Raw genomic sequence first — 18,317 nt, forward strand, 5'->3', positions numbered from 1 at the left:
TAGCCCTAGAGAGGTAGAATTTGAACCTAGCTCATAGCTGCACCAGATTTCAAAGTATGCCAAGTTTATTTGAAAGGCTGCGTGGCTTATGGAGGTAATCACTCCCTGGCTCTACATAAGGTGGATTCTATTCTTCCATATTGTAAAAACTGCTGCCATTGTTTCTGCAGGGGGGGCGGGGAGAAGTCTTTGGTGTGGGGCCTACCGATAGCATTGAGTTGTCTTCCCTCAACATCTAAAGAGCCAAGATGGATTCACAATATAACATGGCAGCAGCAAAAAAAGGGGAAGAGTGACCAGGGACAGTTGCCACTTCAGACAGACAATTTCAGCATGTCCTGGGCGCATACATGCAACAGATGTCATGAGATTTGGGTGCTGATGTTGGGAAAGATGGAGGGCACAAGGAGAAGGGGACAACAGAGGACAAGATGGTTGGATAGTGTTCTTGAAGCTACCAGCATGAGTGACCAAACTGCGGGAGGCAGTGGAAGATGAGTGCCTGGTATGCTCTAGTTCATGGGGTCACGAAGGACATGGCTAAATGGCTAAACAACAACAACAACGACCAGGCAACAGATGCATGAACGTCCACAGGATGCAGAGCTGTGGAACAGGAATAGCCAGCAATATGATCCTCCAGATGTTGGACTCTAGTCCAACAACATCCAGAGGGCACTCTGGCCAGCCACAAAGTAGGGGAGCAGGCAGGGGCAGAGCTGACCTTCCACATGCCCTGCTTATAATCTTCCAAAGGCAGCCGGCTGGTCACTGTTGCTGCGTTTCACTCTAGCAAAAAGTGCTTCCTCTTGCGCAAGGGAGGACCCTGACCCTCTGCTAATCCATATTGCACATTGTAGCCTTCTGAAAAGTTCCTCAAGAGGACGGGGATCTTGTGTTAGCAGGAACAACCCTTGGATTCCACCCAGTGTTGGGTGCCCTACCCCTCACTGGTTCTACTTTGCATTTTCCAGGTGTTTTTGCCTTGCTGAGATGAGTTCTTGAGCTGTGACGAAGCTTCTTGCCTGCCTGGATGGAGAGTTAGGGATGTGTATGTGAGCTAGTGAGGGGTGCGGCCTGGCTTTTGCAGAACTGTAATGTAGCCTGTGGTACAAAGGGTCTTGTATGTGACCCATGGAAGGTTTCCCACAAAGGAATGCTGAAAAAGATACCTGACACCTGGACTAGAGGAGCACTTTCAAATATGTTGAGCAGCTGCCTTCAGGTATTTTCCGCATGGCAGGCAAAGACTCATGCTGCACTTATTGTGTATATGAATGGACATACATCTAGTTCTAGTTCTGCAGTTTTGTAACCTTTTAAAGGCTATGCAAGCATTGGCGTCCTAAACAACCTTGTCAGTGGTTTCAGATGAAGTCCTGCCTGCTGCAGGTCAGTTTTCTGAACAGAGCTATCCAGTGTCTGCGGAGAGCTTGCTTCCAAACGCAAAGTCATGTCAATGACAGAGGCTCTCAGTTCTTGGCTTGGCAAGGAGGACATTCCCAAGTCAAATGCCTCAACGCAGCCCATTGTTACAGCTCTGTCTTTGTGAGCTGGCAGTTCTGGCAAATATTTCCTGCCTCCAGCATGGGATGGAATTCTCTGAAAACTGTAGCCTTATTAACACATTGTGTGCTGCTTGCACAATGCGAAAGCAAGAGCACACAGTTTTCTCTATTGTGCATCTTGTGTGAACTCGCTTGCATTTGAGTTTCAGTATCCAAACCAAAATAGGTGGGAAGGGTAAGAAGGATAAGATCACGTCTGGGCTTTTTGGGGGGTTGATGCTCTTGTGCTCCCGGAAGATTTTGCATGGATGGCCCTCCACATGTTGTTGGACTACAGCACCCATAATCCCTGGCCAAAGGTCATGCTGCCTGGGGCTGATGGCAACTGAAGTCCAACATCATCAGCAAGGCCACAAGTTCCCTATCCCTGCAGTAAAAATAAGACCAGAATGGAATAAAGTGATAGCAGGGAGAAGACGCGGGTGGCGCTGTGGGTTAAACCACAGAGCCTAGGACTTGCCGATCAGAAGGTTGCCGGTTCGTATCCCCGCGACGGGGTGAACTCCTGTTGTGCAGTCCCTGCTCCTGCCAACCTAGCAGTTCGAAAGCATGAAGTGCAAGTAGATAAATAGGTACCACTCCAGCGGGAAGGTAAACGGCATTTCCGTGCGCTGCTCTGGTTCTCCAGAAGCGGCTTACTCATGCTGGCCACGTTGTACGCCAGCTCCCTCAGCCAATAAAGCGAGATGAGTGCTGCAACCCCAGAGTCGGCCACGACTGGACCTAATGGTCAGGGGACCCTTTACCTTTACCTTTTAGGGAGAAGCTCTTAGAGCTGAGGGCCTGAGGGCCATGGCCTCCCCTTGATGTATGTCAGGCATGTCGAAAGTCCATTTCGGGGGCCTATTCTGGCCCCTGTGGCAGTTTATCTCCACTTCATCAAATCTGGCCCTCTTTGAAAAAAGTTTGGGCACCCCCTGTCATCAGCATCTCTTATTCTCAGGTGATGCTTCCTCCCAAAGCTGACGGGAGATATTGCCCTCCAGATATTTTGCACTACAACAGGAATAGCTATCTGCCTTCCAGTCTGAGGGCCTCATACTCTTCTCAGCAACCTTCTGAGGGACACAATCTACCGGTGAGTGGGGCCAGAGGCAGCAATGGGCAGAGCAGCAGCTGTAGATTTTACTTTGTACTGTGGGCTTGTTTCTACATGCACACACACACTACCCTACCACCCAGGGAAGCAAGAGGCATTGCCAGAATTCAAGGACACCTTCCAGCTAGGCAAAAACACTTGGGGCAGAGCGTAAAGCAAGTCCCAAGAGGGCAAAGTCCCTGGGCCGGAGGATCCCCACAGGTTGTGGGAGGCTGATAACAGAGAACACTAAGGCAGATGGACCAGTAGTCTGATTTAAATGTAAGGTCACTGCTTATGTCCCTATCCAGATGGGAGATAAAATCTGTCCTAGTCTCTTTGGCTTTTAATAGTATTTGGCTGTTTGTATGATATCTGACCCCCCTCCTACCCAGCTTGGGAAGCATACCTGTTGTATGATTTCTAGTTGCTGCCTTGTTTTCACTATTTTGTCTGCTGCTTGTTTTCTTTTATTATCCCCATTTTTGTGATTTTGTTGGGCACCTTTCAACTTACACAAAGGATAACTAGCTGTGAACCAAGTAGGACAGTTCCGGTTCCCCTTGATATTCTTCAAGTAGGGAGTCAAAGATTTGCCACAACCCAAGGAATACGCTTTTATATCCTAGTCCAGTAGCTTCTAGTTTTCACTTTGGTCAGAGGGGCAAACCTGTATGCTGCGTTGATCGACCAAGGGCAGAAGATGGTGCTTGTACCATCTTGTTCTGATCTTATCCTGCTCGAGCGCTTCTCATTAGGCTTCACGATTCATTTGAACTTGTGTGGAATGCTCTCAGATCTGATACTCCCTGTTGAGTTGTTTGCTCTGCTCAGTCAACTGTGGCTGAAAACTGCTGTGACAGAGCAAAGGCAGGATTCTATGGCTACCTTGTTGTGATTGAGGGAATTGCTGGAGGATGAAGCCAGAGACCTGTCCAGAATGCCTGCAAAGCCAGGTCGCCCCAACTGCACAATCCCCGCTCTTGCATGCATTTCATGCAAATGTGTTTGGATTAAGCCATAGGCAACTAACGTCCTTGCAAGGAACATGCTTCCCTCTTTCCTTTTCTAGAGAAACCCACAGACCTGTTGCAACTCCTCCTCCTCTCCATAATGCAAGATCTCTTAATGTACAGGTGAATGCCTGTGTTTTCATGTGATCCATTCTCGAATTTGCAGAACAAATGCAAAACAGCAGGCTGGAAGAAATCCCTGCACTGTATCTTTCCCCCGACAGGGTTTGTGGTCTTCCAGGCTCCCGGTGAAAACTGGCGATCAAGGTTGAAATCCCTGTCCAGGTGCCCTCTTTGCAGTTGGAAAATATGGGCTCCTCAGTATGATTTAGTATACAGTCTAATATTTGTGATGGAATCATACCGCCCAAATGTGGATGCCGAAACTCTTCATCCATAGTGCCACCTGGAGGCATCTCTTCTCATTGCACCCAAGCCAACCCTTTCTGTTCTGTTCAAGGTCATCCTGTCTCATTGGGTGCTGCTGTTCCCGAGGAGTGGGAGGAGGAGGGCGGTGCCTCATCCACTTATGAGACCACGTCAGCAGGAGGAGGATGATGAGGTCCTTTAGCAGAGAGATAAAATCACGAAAGTGGAGCAGCTGATTTAGGAGCTGAACGTGCTCCTGATCCATGATCACAACAGCAAATCTCTTGCTACATCCCCATTGACCAAAACCGCCTCCAGTTGGGCTCATGGAGCAGATTAGAAGATTAACAACCTAATTAAACTGCATTCTCCTACCCTGTTGGTAACCAAAGGCCTGTTGTGCTTGAGATCACATACCTGCCAACATTTCACAAATGATAACGGGGAGATGCTTGCAGTGCCCTTAATTCTTGTCCTTCTCCAAGCATGTCCTACTGCTTCCACTATCACAAATTGGTGAAGCCTGTAAGTTTGCTCTGTGCAAATTTTAGGAGCAAAGAAGGTATTTGTTCTTTGAGGATACCGTGGTACCTCGGGTTACATACACTTCAGGTTACAGACTCCGTTAACCCAGAGATAGTACCTTGGGTTAAGAACTTTGCTTCAGGATGAGAACAGAAATCATGCCCTGGCAGCGCAGCGGCAGCAGGAGGCCCCATTAGCTAAAGTGGTGCTTCAGGTTAAGAAGAGTTTCAGGTTAAGAACGGACCTCCAGAACAAATTAAGTACTTAACCCGAGGTACCACTGTAGTTTTAATGTCAGGCCCCTGACCTTTAAAAAAAAGAAAGAAAAAGCTTTCCCAGTGAATCAGAATCGCATCATTTTATATTCAGGAATGCTCAGTCCCTGCCTCTAATTTAATTATTTAATGATAGTTTGTTTTATTATTAAGTTTATATCCCACCTTTCTGTATACTGGGAGATTTTATTAACCAACAGGGCTGCCAGCAGTTTGAAATGCACCACATTTGGGGAAGGGCTGTAGCTCTGTGGCAGAGCATCTGCTTTGCATGCAGAAGGCCCCAGGTTCAATTCCCAGCATCGCCAGGTGGGACTGGGAAAGTACATCATCTTTGAAATCCTGGAGATCTGTCGCCAGTCAGCATACCCGCTGCTGAGCTGGATAGAGCAATGGGCTAACTCTAAGGAAGTGTCCTACGTTTCTAACTTCCAGATGCTGTTGGAGCCTGACTCCTATCTGCCCCAGCCAGCAGGGCCATTGGTCACAGGTGATGGGAATTCTAGCTCAGTTAAAAGAATCAACAGGTAATGGAAATAACTCTGCCTGAAACTCTAGCAGAAACCTTGAGAGCCAGTGTGGTGCAGCAGTTAAAGTGTGGGTTATTATGACCTGAGAGACCAGGGTTCAATGCCTCACTCAGCCATGAAGCTCACTGGGTGATGCTCACTCTTAGCCTAACCTACCTCACAGGGTTGCTGTGAGGAAGGGGAGGACCATGCTATGCTATCTTGAACTCATTGGTGCAAAAGGTGGCACATAAATGCAGTAAATAAATAAAATGTCTACCTGAATTACAGCAATTATACTGAATGAATGAATTTTATTATTTCGGTCACAGACCAGTTCCAGCCCACATACAATATCAAGGAAGCCATAAAACATGATAGGGATACATTTGAATTTGCAATTAGGTATAACAGGGACAATACAGATATAGCAACAGTTTAAAAATATATAAATTAAAACTTAGTCACTAACATATAACCTAAAATTATCATTTAAGGCCTTAATCATTATGATTGCACAGCCATAAGTTTTATGGCAATCACACAGAATTTGGCTACCCTTAACGTGATCTCAGGATCCTTGTCCTCTACCAGGGATTTAGCAATTATATTTAAACCTGCATCAGCCCAGATTAGATTAGAATATGCAATTTGGACACACTTTTGTGTGTGTGATACATTTCCTCTCGTTTGGGCATCCCTCAGCAGCAACCTTCGAAACAGCTACAGGCCCAGCCCTTCATCACTCAGCTGATTTGCAGTTTAGGAGGGTTGAATTGAATCTCCTTTCCGGATGTTTTGCAAACAAAGCAGCACCTTGCCCTCAAAGGACACTTTTGTTGGTGTTGGGTGGCTGGTGGTTTAGTTCAACAGGAAATCAAGCAATCTGTTCCAAGGGGATGAAGGGATCCCAGCATGGACACGGCAAAACTGCCTGGTAAACGGAGAAAGAGAAGGGTCCGTCTTTGCGCCAATCTATTCTCTGACCCCACCCTTCCAATCCTTCCATCTCCGCCTTAATAAAAGGGTCAGAGATAATCTCTGTTTATGCAAGGGGATTAGGCATAAGGAACAGAGAGAATCCCACACAGCTCCTGCGGCATCAGCAGGGAACATCTGGCCACGCAGGGATGGATTTAGTTTTCTTTGGCTTCGGGCAAGAGGAAATGGGGAATGAAGCAGCCACAAACCTGGCAAGTTTCGTTCCTTGCCATCATAAATTCGTAGGCTTGACTCTTGTAAAGCTTTCCACTTTTTAAACTGGCTGGCCCTCACTCTGCGGCTGTTCTCACGCACCATTTCTCACCCCCATGGTAAGCTGCAGCAAAAGCTTAGAAAGCACTACTATCATTAATTGCATTTATATCTCACCTTTTTATCCAAAGAGCTCAAGGTGTGGTGTACATGGTTCCTTCCCTCCTCATTTAATCCCCACAGCAACCCCAAGACGTAGGTTAGGCTGAAAGAGGCTGGGTGGCCCAAGGTCACCCAGTGACCTTCATGACCCAGTGGATATTTATTGCAGCAAATTATTATTATTATTATTATTGGTTGAATTCATATACCGCCCTATACCGGGTCTCAGGGCGGTTCACAAATGCTTTTATGAGCAAAGAAGAGGTCACTGTTATGTGTGCTGTACAGAAGAGAGGGGAGGAAAATGTAAGCATTTGATCACTGGAGCCGAAATGCAAGAAGTATAATCTGTCGCGTTTTTGCACAAAGGACACGCGTGCACCGGGGACAGTCTGTGTAGCAGCAGGATCTCTCTGGTTTTGCCAAGTGAATTGCTCCACTAGTTCCAGAAAGGGCGGTGGAGAACTACGATTCCCATCACGCAACTGTCGCCGCAATGAATCTATCGAGCCTTTCTGTTGATCCAGCGACAGTTCACGGATGTCGCCGGAAGGCGCCGCTCGCCGCCCTTCTTTGCGCAACAACACGCTTTTAAAGGCGTGCGATCGCCTTGCGAATGAAGAACTACGACGCCCGCCATGCCCTTGGGGCGCCGCTCGCGTGGTGCACCTTGGGAGTTGTATTGCGTCCGTTCCGAACGCAGGCTAGACAGGGACTCGACAGAACTACAAACCCCATGATGCAAAGATAGTTAAAGGAAGGGAGGGAGAGGGGCACGAAGCTGCACGCATGCGCAGATGCAGAGGGGAAAAGCAGGGAAGACGTGAGATCAGTAAGTACCGGGGGATCAACAGGAGTGGAGGGCGGGGCAAGCCTCTAGACCCGTCTACTCAGGAGTAAGTCCCACTCAGTTCCATGGGGCTTGCTCCTGGGTAAATGCTCGCTTTCCCGCAGCCGAAGCAGAGGCTTCCTTGTAGGTTTTGAAGCAGAGGCTGAATGGCCACCTGTCATGGGTGATCTCGCTGGGATCCCTGGACTAGATCACCGTCAGGGTTCCTTCCAACCCGACAATTCTGTGACAGGTCCCCCTTTCCCCGACCCCGAGGTTACTTGCAATCCTGGCAGGGGAGCCTGCGGCTTTCCGGGGGTCGCTGGACTCGCCACTCCCATCATTATCCCTGGGCAGGAGGTGGGTGGGAGTTGGAGCCCAGCGACCCCCAGATGGGTTTCGCGGGTGGGGGAGTCGGGACCCCTTGCCTCCCTGCTGTGGGTCAGGATGTGGGGGAGGCTGCGCCTGGTTCTTTGCTGTGCTTCTCATCCTACTCTCTCCTTCCTTCCGGAGGCGGCAGGTGGGACGACCTCGAGTCTCGACCCGTCAGGCTGGCTGCGAGATGACCCTCTTCCACTTTGGGAATTGCTTTGCCCTCGCCTATTTCCCCTATTTCATCACCTACAAGTGCAGCGGCCTGTAAGTGTTGTGTGTGTGTGTGTGTTTGGGGGGTGGTGGGAATGTGAGGTGCATTGTTGGGGGTGATGTGGGGAGGTTCTGGCCAAGCTGGGAGGGACTTGCTTCACCCTTTATGGTAAAGGTAAAGGGACCCCTGACCATTAGGTCCAGTTGTGGCCGATTCTGGGGTTGCGGTGCTCATCTCGCTTTATTGGCCGAGGGAGCCGGCGTACAGCTTCCAGGTCATGTGGCCAGCATGACTAAGCCGCTTCTGGCGAATCAGAGCAGCGCACGGAAACACCGTTTACCTTCCCGCCAGAGCGGTACCTATTTATCTGATTGCACTTTGATGTGCTTTCGAACTGCTAGGTTGGCAGGTACAGGGACCAAGCAATGGGAGCTCACCCCGTTGCGGGGATTCGAACCACCGACCTTCTGATCAGCAAGTCCTAGGCTCTGTGGTTTAACCCACAGCGCCACCTGCGTCACCCTTTATGAGCAGTGCATTAAAGCAGTAGCCTTTTGAGGGGCACATAACGGATGGCAAGCTAGAATGGGAGCAGGCTTTACATGGGATGGTGTGGCCTCATTTGTTTAGTAGGGGTTGTGGGGTATACAAAACAGACTGGTTGGGGGGCATGCTGGCAGGCCAAACTTTGTGCGTTTCAAGGCAAGCCTCAGCAAAACTCACCCACGCAGGTTGATCTGGCAGTTCCACCTCTGAAGGTGATACTTGTGCCTTTTAATGTGTAGGGACACAGGAAGCTGCCTTATATGTCCATCCATTTCAGTATTGCCCACACTGACTGGCAGCAGCTTTCCAGTGTCTCTCTTTCTCTCTCCCATTCCTACCTGGAGATTCCAGGGATTGAACTTGGGATCTTCTGCATGCGCTCCCTTTGTAAACCACTGGCAGCCTCAAGCTTGTTGTTGCTTGGGAATTCTAAGAAGCAGAAATATCAGTGCCGTTCCAAAGGCTCAGCCCACTCTCTTGATTCGAGAGAGCGTCAGATTGTATCCAAACGCTGCTGAGCACTCGGTGCTTGATTCCAGGCGCTGCATGCGAAATTTGGTTATGATACCTTCACAGGTGCCCAAATGTGTAGCAAGTAAACAAACCAAATTTCCAAAATATAAAGGGTGGTAAATAAAGTGCTGGTCCTACTCAAATCACACTCACTGAAACTAATAGACATGGCTAACATTGGTTCATTAATTTTAATTCGGAGCAGGGCTTAGCTTATTATGGGCTGCATGCAGTTATGTGAACCCTCCCCACTCTGATGCCCTCCAGCTGTTTCAGATTACAACCCCCCTCATCCCCAATCATTGGCCATGCTGGCCAGGACTGATGGGAACTGGAGTCCAAAACATCTGGACACAGTACTGCCTTTTATCTCATTCTGTGGGGCCAGGGGCCAAGAAATAAAAGCTCTGGCAGGGGAAAACAGCCATTAACAAGAGAGCTCCTTCTGCTTCAGAAATATCCCATCCCACAAAGTGCTGTCTTTTTTATTTCTGCCCCTTTCAGGTCAGAGTATAATGCCTTCTGGAGGTGTGTCCAAGCCGGAGCTACCTACCTCTTTGTCCAGCTTTGCAAGGTATTGCCTGACCCCTTCGCTGTCTTGAAGCTTTGAGGAAGTAGCACATGAGAATCTGGATGCCGAGAATGTGAAATCCATTGCAAAGGAGGCACACAGCTCTCTCGGCAACACCCTTGCGCTGGTGCATAGTTTGATGGGTTGTGCCACGGACTTTCTGAGTTTGATCCCATTGTGGTTTCTAGCAAGGCAGGACTGGGGAATATGGGGCCTTCTCAGTGTTGCTGTACTCTTAACTCCCATTGGCACCAGGCAGCATGGCAAATGGTGGGGGATGATGGGAGATGAAGTTCAGCAACATCTAGGAGGCCTGTCACTGCAGCGGTGAGAATATTTGTTCTTGTTTGGGCCATAATTCTGTATCCACTAAGCTGGGAGTAAGTGCCATTGTTGGACTTCACCCTAAACTGGGCAATCCTATACAGTGGTACCTCGGGTTAAGTACTTAATTCGTTCTGGAGGTCTGTTCTTAACCTGAAACTGTTCTTAACCTGAAGCACCACTTTAGCTAATGGGGCCTCCTGCTGCTGCCACGCCGCCGGAGCACAATTTCTGTTCTCATCCTGAAGCAAAGTTCTTAACCCGAGGTAATATTTCTGGGTTAGCAGAGTCTGTAACTTGAATTGTATGTAACCTGAAGTGTATGTAACCCGATGTACCACTGTATATGTGTTAAGAGACCTGATTCTCATGATCACCTGCAGACTCTCAGAAAATGAACATAGAAGTTGTTACTTCCCTCTCTCAAAGCGCTAGAACTCCTGAGTCTGTCAGTGAAGCTGGATGTTGCAAGATTCAGGGTAGACAGAAGAAAAACATTTCTTCACACAGCACAGAGTTAATCTGTGGAACTCTCTTCCACAGGAGGCAGGAATGGCCACCAATTTGGATGGCTTTAAAAGAAGATTATAGACAGATCCATGGAGGTTAAGGCTATCAATGGCTACTAGCCACCATGCGCTTCTGAGTGCCAGTTACTGGGGGAAACAGTGGGGCAGAGTGTTTTCATGCTCAGGTCTTGCTTTGGGGGCTTGTCACAGGCTCCTGGTTTGCCACCGTGAAAACAGGATGCCAGACTAGGTGAGCCATTAGCCTGATCCAGCAGGACTCTTTGTATATTAGAATCTGGGCGCATGAAGCCAGCTAACAATGGGTACTCAATGGACCGTTCTGTAGGTGTGATTTCAGTAGCTTTTCTAAAAAAAATGCTGTGCTGTGCTAACTTTTTCACTCTTCCCAAAAGGGACAGGGCCTTTTCAATGGTGGCCCCTGTACTTGGTTGTGAAGTGCCCTCCCTGGGAATAGTGCCCCCTCCCAACTGTTGCCTTTCACCACAACCCTTAAAATGTTAATCGTGAAATCTTGCTGCTCATTCTCATGGGTTGTAATGAAGGCTTGAATCGGAGAGTGTTCTATATTTTCAGGATTCTGGTAGAACATAACTATGTCCACTTGTCCACTGTACATTTCCCTCCCTGTTTTTATAAATGTTTTCATTCATAAATGCTGGTTGCTGCCTTCTTTCTCTTACAGATGCTGTTCTTAGCCACCTTCTTCCCGACTTGGGAGGGCGGCGCAGGCGCTTACGACTTCATTGGAGTAAGTCTGGCACTTGGGCAAGCAGGGCAGGGTGGGACCCTACAAGGATGGAGGTACAACTAGCTGTATCACATACTACTGACTGTCCTACATAATTGGGAGCATCCGTGCTTGCATAACTTGAGGGATGTGGATTCGGGAGGAGGGAGGGAATTGGGGTTTTCCTGTCTATTGCTCTGAAACCTTTCCTCTTGTACCAGGAATTCATGAAAGCCACCGTAGACTTGGCCGACCTGGTGGGCTTGCACCTGGTCATGTCGCGGAACGCAGGGAAAGGGGAGTACAAGATCATGGTGGCTGCCATGGGATGGGCCACAGCGGAGCTCATCATGTCCCGGTGAGTTGGGCCTTAGCCCCGTCTCAGGGGGTGGAGCCCAGAGCTAGTGAGGGAGGTATGAGGGCGGAGCTCAGTTGTAGCCACTTATCCCAGGTGTATGCGAGGTTCTGATGTGGGTTTTTATGCCTCTGCCTCCTCCATCAGCAAGCTTGAGTGCTTTTTTTTTTTTTTACGTGCTTTTAATCCACATCCATTCATCTGGAGAAACTATTAAACCCCTCATGCAAATGAACGTAGCAGGCACTAGTATTCTGACTTTACCCACAAAATGCCTCCAACAACTGAAAATGAATAGTACCTATTTGACCATCAATTGCATGGTTTGTTAAAAAAACCCTATTTTTGTTTTCTTTTTCATCATCACCTTACAATTGCTTAACTCTGCCTTCCTCCTCCCTTTCAGCCAATTCTTTGCACTTTCAATTTTCTGTCAAATTCCCCACAACCCTGATATGTTTCTGCAACCAGCTGGAACAAATATTCGCTTTTCTTTCTCTTCCCCCCAATGATTTAAATAACTCTTTTAAGTTGTTTAAAGGGTGTCAAGGGGTGTGAGTTCATTCTCATGAAGGTGTGGTTCGTTTCTAAAATGATAGGCGCTGGGACTTGAATCTGCCTGGAGGGGCTAATCCTTACGCTGCCACATAGCTTGGATTGTTGCTTCATTGCTGAGGCAGACACACTCTGCACATGCCTGTGGAAACTTTAGTGTGTTGGATGTTCCCAAGCTGAACTTTGACACAGAATAAATAAAAAAAGATGGTCCAGTAGCACCTTAGAGACCAACTAAGTTTGTTCTGGTCATAAGCTTTCGTGTGCATGCACACTTCTTCAGATACCTTGGTATCTGAAACTTAGTTGGTCCTTAAGGTGCTACTGGACAATTTTTTTATTTATTTTGACAAAGAATATTAGGCTCTGGTGCTACATTCTAGGGAGCCTTTGTTATGAGCAATCCTGAGTGTGCAGCCCTAGGTTTCATTTTGAATTTGGAAAGACTTTTATGGCTCATAATTACAGGCTGATCCCTGGTTGTGCAAGGGCTTTTGGAAGGTTGCTCTTATTTATTTTTCTTTTTGCAGCCAGTGTGTGTGTCGTGTCTGTGTGTGCATGTGTAATGTCTGGTTTCGAGATGCTTGGATGTAGCTGCACGCAATCAGCTGTGACAGACCAGCTCCACCAGGTCTCCTCCTGCCTTGCTGTCATCTTGGAGCAGCCATTCCATCTGGCTGCCTCTGTGGGAGAGACAGGAAGCAGAAGGCTCATTCCATTCCCTTTGCCAAAAGCCCAGCTCCATCAGTCACCTCCTTACCAGCTGGTCATTGTAAGAACAGCTGGTTAAAAATTGGTGCCTGAGTTTGACTTTTTCCTCTTCCCTCCCTGTCCTTTTCCTTTGCGTGCCATGCTTTTTTAGATTGCAAGCCTGAGGGTAGGGATTGTCTTGTTTTAATTGACTGCCCACGGGCCACTCTGGGGTCCTTTTGACTGAAGAGTCAAATGCTCTGAAGAAATGAATAAATAAATAAATGTGTGAACTGTGCTTTTGACAGATGCATCCCTCTCTGGGTGGGAGCTCGTGGAATTGAGTTTGACTGGAAATACATCCAGATGAGCATCGACTCTAACATCAGTCTGGTAAGGGCTGATTCTGCTGTTGCCTGTTGCGAGCTTCTCTAAAGCAGTGCCCCTGCTGGTGGGGAGGAAGTATGACATTTGGATAGTCTTCCCTGCTTTTGTTTTCTTCCCCTGCTGTTCTAGTGGTGGTGTTTTTATAAACACAGCAGTAGAGTTGACAGAAGAAATACACTTTTGTGTGTGTGTCCCTGTGTGTTCCGATGAATCAATCCAATTAACTCTTTGAGTAAAATTGCAAAACTTTGTATATGGGTCTGAATGCTCGTGAGAATAATAGTTCAGAAGAGACTATAACTCTCAGTGTTAATGTTCCTTCTGAACTGAGCTGTTCTTAAGTGACAGTGGACTAGTTGCAATCTAAAATAATGCATTTTAATAAAATCCATGCCTTCTATGAGGCTTGTATAGCAGGCAGCCTGGAAATTTTACGGATGTATACTTATAGCAAAGTCACTATCTGAGTGTGGATCCATAGGCAATCAAAACACCACTGTCTATATACAAAAGGGAAGTATTGCATCATATAATTTTGGATTGCCCTCTTCTCAACACCCATCGCAGAGATCTCCTAGTGACTCCCTTACAGCTCAAAATACAGTCAAACCTTGGTTGTTGAACGTAATCAGTTCTGGAAGCCCGTTCATCTTCCAAAATGTTCAACAACTGAGGCGCAGCTTCCAATTGGTTGCAGGAGCTTCCTGCACTCAAGCGGAAACTGCGTCGGACGTTTGGCTTCCGAAAAACGTTCAAAAACTGTAGCATTTACTTCCAGGTTTTCAGGATTCGAGAGCTGAAATGTTCCAAAACAGAGGCGTTCGGGAACTGAGGTTTGACTGCATCAATTTGCAAAGGGCCTGTAATCCAATATTTGTTGAGGGATGATACTTCTGAAACTACCAATATTGTTTTGCGGTACTTAGCCGAGGTCTTTAAAGCTAAATCTAAAGTTGCCTGATTTATTAAATGGTGGGTATCTAGTCTTTTATATACTGTATTGTCTGTGTTTGGTTTATCAAAGTATTTGGGTGATTTTGTATGATTTTACTGTTTTAACTTATACCAATAAAGTCTAGTTACAAATTACAATTATGGATAACAGTGGTGTACAGGGCGTATGATGTAGCCTGTCTAGGAGAAGAAAAACTCTGGTCCTAAGCCTCCGCTGCCTTGCGGGGATGTGCTACAGAAAGGATTTGGAATCATACCTCTGTTTGCTCCCCTCACGCCCCCCCACTTTTTCTTCTCCCAGGTCCACTATATTGCCACGGCTGCCCTGGTATGGATGTTTACACGCTACGATTTACCCAAACACTACCGACTGCCCCTCACTTTCCTGCTGGGAGTCAGTGTCTACAAGGCTTTCTTCATGGAGTGAGTCACTGGGTGCTCGTAGCTTGGAGGTGGGACTTGGGGCTTGTGCGTTTCGGGCCGTGGCTTCCATTAGCTGATTGAATATAAGTCACCTTCTTCTATTCCTTCAATACCGTGTTCAGTATTGTCTACCCCAGCCTCCCAGATAATGTTGGACTGCGACTCCTGTTATTTTATTCATTGCATGCACATTCCATCTTTCCTCCGAGTTGCTCAACATGGTGGTTCTCTTTGTTCCCATTTTATCCTCACAACAACCCTGCGAGGGAGGTCGGGCTGAGAGTTGAGGGACTGGCCCAAGCTCACTCAGTGAGCTTTCATGGCCGAGCGGGGATTTCAACCCGGGCCTCCCAGGTCCTAGTCCAACACTCTAACCACTGCGCCACACTGGCTCACTGTTAAAGGTAAAGGTAAAGGGACCCCTGACCATTAGGTCCAGTCGTGACTGACTCTGGGGTTGCGGCATTCATCTTGCTTTACTGGCTGAGGGAGCCGGCATACAGCTTCCAGGTCATGTGGCCAGTATGACTAAGCCACTTCTGGCGAACCAGAGCAGCACATGGAAATGCCATTTACCTTCCCACCGGAGCAGTACCTATTTATCTACTTGCACTTCATGCTTTCAAACTGCTAGGTTGGCAGGAGCAGGGACCAGGCAACAGGAGCTCACCCCGTTGTGGGGATTCGAACCGCCGACTTCCTGATCGGCAAGTCCTAGGCTCTGTGGTTTAACCCACAGCGGTCAATATCATCCCAGTGGTCAGGGATGCACAGGGCTGGCAAAAGAGGGGTATACACTGACTAGAAGAGGCTCTCCAAGGTTTTAGCTGGGGATCTTTCCCATTCCTACCTTGAGAGCCTAGCAATTAAATCTGGGGACATTCTGCATGCGGAGCATGTGCTCTGCTGCTGAGCTAAGACCCTTCCCCAAATATATAAGCATTAAACATTGCAGGATGTTTTTTTTCAAGCATGGAAATTTTAAGCACGGAACTGCGACCTCCTGCCCCACTAAATCCTTACAGCCACGGAAGGACTGTAGTTCAGTGGTAGAGCATCTGCCTTGCATGCAGAAGGTCGCAGGTTCAATCCCTGGTGTCTCCAGGCAGGGCTGAGGAATGCTTCTGTCTCAAACCCTGGAGAGCTGCTGCCAGCCAGAGTGGACAGCACTGTGCTAGATGAACCAGTGCTTTAATTTGGTAGAAGGCAGCTCCCGATGTTCCTCTGCTCCTTACCAACCCTCTCCCTTTTCTTTTCCTTCCCAGGTCTTTCGTCCATGTTTTTCTCCTGGGCAGCTGGACAGCCCTCCTGGTCAAGGCTGTCATCACTGGTCTCCTTTCCCTCAGCTCCCTGACTCTCTTTGTCACTCTGGTACATGGCAACTGAGGGTTCATTCCTTCCCACTCAGGGAGGAGACATTGCCTTTGCATCCTGGCGGGATTGTCCAGCCAAGTCGCTGTCACCAAGTCGAGACACGGTTTGATCCTGCCCATGGTGAGATCGGCCTCAGCGCAGCCTCTGCTTGCAGGCGAGGGGAATAATAATAATAAACAGGTTTTGGTATTTCTGTGGTTTGCAATGGTTAAGTTCTTTTTGACTTTATTGGAGGTTTTTAAATGGAGGTTGGGTGGCCATTTTGCCAGGGATTCCTTAGCTGCAATTCCTGCGTTGCAGGGGGGTTGGACTAAATGTCCCCTGGGGGTCCCTTCCGGTGCTACAATTTTATGATTCTGTGACTGTTGTCTGAACAGGCCTGTTACGCTGCATGGGAATGGCATCAAATGTGGGTCTTTGTTTTCTCCTTGAAGTAGGCGTGATCAGTGTCAAGTCAGTGGTGGCTTTGCAAGGAGGTGACTTGAGTTGTCACAGAGTAAGGCAGGGTAGGTGTAAATGCATTGTAGCTGCTGAAAAGCATCTGCGTTAGACCCAGGAACCAAATGCCTGCTAGTGTGTCTTCCCATCTGCCTTCCCCTTGTCAATTAGAGGGCCCCACCACCCCAAAATAGGTTTGCTTTGTGTGAAAATAATTGCTTCCTGCACATCTCTAAATTTAGGGTGGAATAATAGAAGAGTCTAACAGCAGTAAGTGACAATTACATGGGTGTGTGCTCCCAAAAGCTTCCTGTGGAAGTGGGGTTCTTTCCATCAGGTTGAAGGGAGTCTTAGTGATGTATGGAAGTGAGAGCTGGACCATAAAGAAGGCTGATCGCCAAAGAATGGATGCTTTTGAATTATGGTGCTGGAGGAGACTCTTGAGAGTCCCACGGACTGCAAGAAGATCAAACCTATCCATTCTTAAGGAAATCAGCCCTGAGTGCTCACTGGAAGGACAGATCGTGAAGCTGAGGCTCCAATACTTTGGCCACCTCATGAGAAGAGAAGACTCCCTGGAAAAGACCCTGATGTTAGGAAAGATGGAGGGCACAAGGAGAAGGGGATGACAGAGGACGAGATGGTTGGACAGTGTTCTCGAAGCTACGAACATGAGTTTGACCAAACTGCGGGAGGCCGTGGAAGACAGAAGTGCCTGGTGTGCTCTGGTCCATCGGGTCAAAAAGAGTTGGACACGACTAAACAACAAGAAGCAAGCTCTCTCTCTACAGTGTGTTATTTTCCCTAGTGAGTTGGTTGGAGGTTCTTGAAAATGTACATACCTATAGCAAAGGGACCCTTTAGCTTTCCGTATAAGGTGGTGCACAGGGCAGTGGGTGACTCTGCTCCCTGTTGAGGGCGATTGCCATATTTTGATTCATGCAGACCCTGCAGTTCTGCATGCCGTCGCAAACATTTTCAATGCGCATCACCAAATTCCAGCGACGGCATATGAAGAAATAATTGTGCAGCTCATGGTTGAGATCTGCTATGGCGGGGGGTGGGACTGGATCTGGCTGACGGGCCAGGTCCTTATCTCTCCCGTGGGCCAGGTTTTACAAGTGTCAGATCACTCAGTGCCATCGTGATGCGGTGTTTGAAGTGCCAATGATCAGCTGGTGGCCGGGGCTTCAAAGCGCTGCTCAGAGCTCTTTGCACAAGCGCTTGCAGAAAGCCCTGTCCTGTGCTTTGACGTTTGGTTGGTTGGCGTGCAGTAGGTCTGTAGTGCCCAAGGATCTGCTGGTTGGTGGCTCAGCCCCGTTTCTGCCTACCCACTCCTATATCAGGGATTCCCAACCTGGGGTGCAGACTTACTCCAAAGGAGCAGTGAAGAAGTTATCCCACCCCCACCGCCTTGCCACCTGCTCCTTTGCTTAAAGGAGCACGGGAAGATCCTTCAGAGGGTGCCTTTGCCAACATAGCAATTTTAGTCAATTGTACCTTAGGACAAAGAAGGAGAAAAACATCTGCAGAGGTGCCTGGTCAGCTGGAGTAGACCCTGCTTCACCATGGTTAAGCAGCAGCATGGCTAGCTACAAGCCTGTTGACACTCAGTGGGCTACACAGCTGTGCAAATTTTGCTTGTATCAGAAATCCTTCGTATGATGACAGACTGCAGCACACACCATCACTGACTGTCTGCCATGCTTGCTGGGGTTGATGGGAGTTGTAGTCCAGCAAAATCTGGAAGGCCATGGGCTCCTGGCCTCAGTAAATAATGCTGACCCAACATCACCAAAAACTTGAATGCAGCTCCCATATA

The 18,317-nt window shown here is 48.1% G+C and overlaps 1 protein-coding gene across 2 annotated transcripts; it reads left to right on the top strand.

Moving 5' to 3' along the window:
• Positions 1-7,447: 7,447 nt before the first annotated feature.
• On the top strand, positions 7,448-16,250 carry TMEM147 (transmembrane protein 147). Of its 2 annotated transcripts, none has more exons than XM_083455991.1 (8): positions 7,448-7,525; positions 8,036-8,161; positions 9,672-9,741; positions 11,275-11,340; positions 11,541-11,677; positions 13,228-13,312; positions 14,562-14,683; positions 15,949-16,250. In XM_083455991.1, the coding sequence occupies exons 2-8, from the start codon at positions 8,085-8,087 to the stop codon at positions 16,067-16,069; spliced, it is 678 nt and encodes a 225-aa protein (XP_083312117.1). In that variant the 5' UTR covers positions 7,448-7,525; positions 8,036-8,084; the 3' UTR covers positions 16,070-16,250. The 2 variants fall into 2 exon arrangements, with proteins under 2 accessions (XP_083312117.1, XP_083312116.1); XM_083455990.1 differs by having other exon boundaries at positions 7,515-7,589.
• The last annotated feature ends 2,067 nt before the right edge of the window (positions 16,251-18,317 follow it).

Source organism: Podarcis tiliguerta (genome assembly GCF_965153285.1).
Source record: "Podarcis tiliguerta genome assembly, chromosome: 8".
NCBI classification, from domain to species: Eukaryota; Metazoa; Chordata; class Lepidosauria; order Squamata; family Lacertidae; genus Podarcis; species Podarcis tiliguerta.